General features: G+C 36.1%; 1 protein-coding gene across 1 annotated transcript in view; it reads left to right on the forward strand.

The window, feature by feature from the left end:
- The window catches only part of tmem150c (transmembrane protein 150C), a 6359-nt gene extending 1435 nt beyond the window's left edge, over positions 1-4924 (forward strand). The window contains exons 2-7 of the mRNA XM_015401375.1: positions 1149-1202; positions 1281-1316; positions 1385-1452; positions 2289-2416; positions 2516-2699; positions 4752-4924. Coding sequence (XP_015256861.1) covers positions 1149-1202; positions 1281-1316; positions 1385-1452; positions 2289-2416; positions 2516-2699; positions 4752-4924 — 643 coding nt within the window. The remainder of the gene's footprint in view (positions 1-1148; positions 1203-1280; positions 1317-1384; positions 1453-2288; positions 2417-2515; positions 2700-4751) is intronic.
- The last annotated feature ends 841 nt before the right edge of the window (positions 4925-5765 follow it).

Here is a 5765-nt window from a genome sequence, read left to right on the forward strand (position 1 = left end):
GCCACGCCGCATTGAAGCAGTCATTTCTGCAAAACGATTCCCAACCAAGTATTGAGTGCATAACTGTACATAATCATTTGAAGGTTGACTTTTTTTGTATTAAGAACACTTTTCTTTTTTTTTTTTATTGGTCGGACAAAATATGCTAATTTTATGAAATAGGAATTTTGGGTTTTCATGAGCTCTATGCCAAAATCATCCGTATTAAGACAATAAAAGACCTGAAATATTTCAGTTAGTGTGCAATGAATCTAAAATATATGAATGTTCAAGTTGTATCATTACATTATGGAAAATAATTAACTTTATCACATTATGCTAATATTTTGAGAAGGACCTGTATATACAGAATAAAGACTGGGGTAATAAGCTGAAAGGGAGCGGGTGTGGATAGAAGCAACTAGAAGACAGGGGGGAATGAGACTGGCACAAGAGGGCAGCAGAGAGCAGCACAAAAAACACAACACTGCTTAAAAAGAACTTGAAAACAACTAGTGAGACAAAATTCGAAAGGCAACAATTACCAATGAAATAGAATGACATATAGCACCTTTATGTCTTGAACTTTATGTCAAAAAGTTCACAAAGGGCAGGATCACAACAAGAACCTTTTAATATTTTCTAAAAAAAATAACATGTGCATCATAAAACTGTACACGACACAAAAGATAAAGGATAGAAAGGACAGGAGAAGCAGTCTCAAGGACGAGGTTATTTATGTGTGTTTAATGAGGCCATTAAGGCTGTCTGGATTAGCACAGCAGTACAGAGCTGAGCTCCTTCCCTACCCTGGATAGAGTTCTTTTTGTTGACCCCATCGAAGGTGAAGGAAAAAGCACTAGGAGCAGGAGGCATAAGCTATAATTTGAAGTATTTGGATTGAGCCCCAGTCACAGACTTTATTCTAATAGAGAATCCTGTAGGCCGTCGCTACAGGGTAATAGCATGGAGGCCTTTCAGCCACAAACACATGCAGCTCATCACCGATAAATCATTCAAAAAACAAGTGGCACATGCAATTTCCACAATTTCCCTATTTTGGGTTAAAACAATGATTTTTTTTTCTATTCTTGACTCTGACTTGGGATCAAACGTAGATAGACAGCGCTAAACTCTCTTATTGCACCCATCTGTGTTTGCTTCTGCAGGTATTTTGTAGCTCTCCACAATAAGAAAGTGTTACCTCTGAGCTCAACGTACAGGTATGTGTTATACTCCAACATGTACAACAAATTTGTATCCACCAGGAGTAAATAACATCTTGTTTTCATCTATTCTAGATATGGAAATACATCTGAATATCCTCCTTTCATAAGGTAAACATTGTCCTCATCCTCTCATTTATAAAACCAGAGCTGTTATTCATCGGCTTTGCTTTTTTCAGCCTAGCAGGCAATTTTCCACCCGCCAGCTGCATCTTCAGTCAGGTCATGAACATGGCAGCGTTTGCAGGTAAAGACACTGATGATTAGCTTTATAATCAAAGTTAAGGCTGAGGAAAGAATCGAAAGAGTGCTTTATGAAAGAATTTCATACCACAAACTTGTGGAGGGTTTTAGGTGAACAAAGTAGAGCAGAATAATGAAAAAGGAAGCAAATTATGTGGGATTTTTTTCAATAAAAATTAAGTTCAGCACTAATTACTCTGCTACTTGTTCAATAAAATCTGGTGCAAACCAGCTGCATTCACAAGTCAAATAATTAGAGCACAAACATATGAAAGGATCCAGAGGTTTATCAGAGACCAAAGAGTCCTAATGTAACCTTGGAGGAGCTGCAGACTTTTATAGCTCAGGTATCAGAATCTGTTAGCAACAAATTTTTTTATTTAGATAAAATTAGTAGGAGTTATTTATGTAATAGACGGGAAACAACAGAACATCTTGTTTATTGATTGATGTTGGCAACTCTGCTCTACATTGTTTAATATTAATTATTTTAACATTAATTTGTTAATATTTTATAGCCGCTTATCTGTGATGGAGAAGATTCAGATTTTCACGCTAAGAATATTATTTTCAAAAAAACATGTTTATAAATGTAGGTTTGGAGAAAAACTTAATTGGTTCTCTTTTTAACAGATGAAGGTTTTCAATTGATTTTTCCCTCTGCTATTTTACTTCAGTGATCAACGGATGCCTTCTATTTATTTTTATATATTATAGTTTTATATTTCGGACCGTAAAGCTTTCAGACGATGAGTAACCAGATAAGGATTGACTGATGTTTAATGTTTAATAGAAGCCTGCTGTGGCCTTCCCAGTTCTTCTGGTTCTCTACTGTTTCAGGGTTCATCATAGCCGTCCTCAGGTACCTTCAGCTGAAGACCAAATTAGACAAGCAGTGGCTGAACATCACCAGTGTTCTGTCTTTCTCACTCGCCTGTTTCGGAATGACATTGGTGGGAAACTTCCAGGTAACCGCTGATCATTAGGTGAAAGCCCCCCCTGTCTGGACCATGGCGCACTGACCTGCTGTTGTTTTTTTTCTGTGCTTTGTTTTGTTTTATTTGCAGGTACTGGAGATGCCGTTGCTTCACGATATTGGCACTTTGCTGACGTTTGGACTGGGCACCTTGTACTGCTGGATTCAGTCTTACATCACGCTGAGAGTTAACCTGAAGAACGAGGGAAGGAAACTGGCTATCTGTCGTTTCCTGCTGTCTGCAGCCATCACTCTCTGCATTATATTAGAGTACTGTATCCTTTCACACAGAGCACTTGCTTATAGATAAAATTCAGCTCAAATACAATAAAAAAGGATGAACGACATATATATATATTTAGTTTAGCAAAATTAACCTTTTTGATATATTGCACATGTAATAAGGGATAAATTAACATGAATCTGTTTCATTAATGTTCATTGGAATCTGAATGAGATTCCTGAAGCAATCCTATTAGCAACTTATAATTTTGAAAAACCAGGAAAGAAAAGGAAAAGGATAGAAACTATTGTGGTGTGATTTTGATTTCCACCTACCCAGGACAAACTTTTTTTTTTCTTTTTTTTAACAACGTTTAGTCAGATGCAAATACAACAAAATATAGTTAAAAAAACACACACACAAAAAAAAAAGATACTTCTGTGCATTCATAGCTAAAATTCAGCCTAATATAATATTTAGATGTACAGAGCCATGGGCAGTTCTAGACAGGGGCCAACGGGGGCCAGTGCCCTTGTAGATCACATCCTGGCCCCTGTTATGGCCCCTGTACTGAAGACATAATACTCAAAGAAATTCTAATGATGATATGTGTTGGAACAGATATGGTTACTGCTCCTTTGGATCTATTTAAATGTTTTTTCTTTACAAATTCTGTTTTATTAATTATTTAAAAACAATAAGGAGATAGCTTTAGTGGTGTTTAGATAGAATCCCAGTTTTCATCTACTAAATGTAAAAAAAAAAAAACTCATACAAATTTATACAAAATAGTCATTTTAACTTAAATTAAGTCAAAAATATGTAAATTATGACTGTATATTGACCTAAAAAGATATAGAATTTAAATTAAACCTAATTGAATATAAATGTCACATCATGCAGCGCTCTTAATATATTTGAATCCCTTGCCCTGTTTTTTATTTCATGCTTCTCTGTGCCCCCTGTGAAAACACACTGGCCCCCTCCTGGCCCCCTGCTACATTTGGTCTAGAACCGCCACAGTACAAAGCTGACGATGTGGTGTCACAATTAAAAAAAACAATTAGCATATCAACTGAACACAGCCCAAACTCATGTCAACCCAAAGTGTTTAATGACAGCAGCAAACCAATCTATAAAAGATTTAGTTTCAAATAGGTTATTGAGTCAGGGAGAGTCTGAATCCAAGGACTTTCCTTTAATTTCAATGCCACCATAAAAAACGTAACTTTCTTTTTGTTCCAATCCATCCCACGGCATCAGACCCAAGATATAACATTATGAATCACATTGCAATTTTAACATAGCCTGAAATTTTTTCTTTGAAACCCTTGTCAGAGGATTTTATTTTACCATTCTTTATTGTTTACAAAATAGCTGAATCAGATTCGACAAATAGTCTCTGTATACATAAACTGATATAAGTACAAATATCTTGGAATAAGAGCGTTTGCTTCACATTTGAGCAGGAAGCAATGATATGTCAATGGAATATGTATTTAGGTTCCTAAAATGAGATAATCCTACATGCAGCACTTCAAATAGGATAATATAGAGATTTCCCCCCTTATTTTAACCCAAAAAGTCATACCCCATCGGTTTACTTGTCTTTTCAAATCAAGAACTACACTTATTTCCAGAGTATTTTTACTTACCTCTGATTCTCAAATGCATTTAGGCCTGAACTTTGACTAGACCATTCTAACTCACTACATCCTCTAAAGTCCATCTGGTTGGTAAACCTGTGCCTTAGGCCTTCTGCTGTCTCTAGCGGTTTTTAATCGCTATTATTGCTTCCTCCAACTAATATCGGCTCTGATTAGCTTCCCTGTCGGTTCTGAAGGAAAGCAGCTCCACAGCATGATGCTGCCACCACTGTAGGGTTCAGTGTTTGTTTTCCCTCACAACTATTTTTATAAAGGCATTCCAAAGCGTTTTTCTGTCACCTGCAAAACTATGAGAAAATGTCACCAATGTGTTACAGGCATATTTTTTGCAAACATTTAAACTTCCAAAGACAAAAAAAAGGAAGACTTTTAAAAGAATTATTATTACATATGCATTGTTTTATATTTCCTTTTTATCCTTAACTCTCCTGATACAGCCCTGATCATTTTCCCACATATGCACTCAGTCCGATGCCAGTGGGCCCTGGTCATGTTGTTCCTCATCTTTATCGGCACTTTTGCCATCGACTTCCATCACTACCGCTTCAGGATGATGTGCAGAGACACCGTGGAGTTTCAGAATAAGCGGGAAGCTTACTATTTGTCCTAGAGAAAAATTGAGAAAGATTATTTTTAGCTGCAACCATCTGAAAATGTGATATGAGGGAGAAGAATACTTCATGGGTTTTATGTACTCAATCCCAACCTGAAGAAAATGGTCAAAGGTTAGAATAAATGGATCTATGATATTGGATGTTAAAAGTGAATTTCTCCATTGTGAAATCAATAAAGTTTTACTGTTTTCAGACTATATGTGTGAAACTAAATAGGTTGAAGATTTTCTTGATCTGAGCACACACCCTGAGGATAAAGGACCCAGATATTGTTGGCTATGCACCGAATCTCTTGAAAATTGATTAAAACGGATTTAAATTGTTTTTGTTCTTCAAGAGATAGTATATTATTGTGGGAAAGGACCAAAATACAGCCTTTTCAGGTAATATTAACAGACTTTCCCGTGCAGAGGAACACGCATCCTTAGATCCTAAATTCCCAAGGACCTTTAACCATCAATGAAAAACAACTTATTATTCATCTTTTTTATCCAATCTATATTTAATTATGAACTAGGCCTATATATTTTTTTAATTTTCCCTTTTTAACGTTTCAATTAGATTTTTACCTTTTTTTTTTCTTGACTTGTTAACTTTTTTTTTTTCCAACTTAATTTACAGCAGGTAATGTATCATTCAAGGGCTCATCTAATTGGTCAAATCCCAAAAAAAGATGTAGAGCCATGTAGCAGTATCTTTGCTGAATGGCTGGATATAGATCTTGTGCATTGGTTTTTTTTGGGGGGGGGCTCCATTTGTAAGGGGTATGACAGTGATCCAAAATGCTAACTCACCCTATAAAGCAGGGGTCTTCAAGGTTTTCCAGGCCAAGGACCC

This window comes from Cyprinodon variegatus, unplaced genomic scaffold (genome assembly GCF_000732505.1).
Source record: "Cyprinodon variegatus isolate N-32 unplaced genomic scaffold, C_variegatus-1.0 Scaffold1214, whole genome shotgun sequence".
NCBI classification, from domain to species: Eukaryota; Metazoa; Chordata; class Actinopteri; order Cyprinodontiformes; family Cyprinodontidae; genus Cyprinodon; species Cyprinodon variegatus.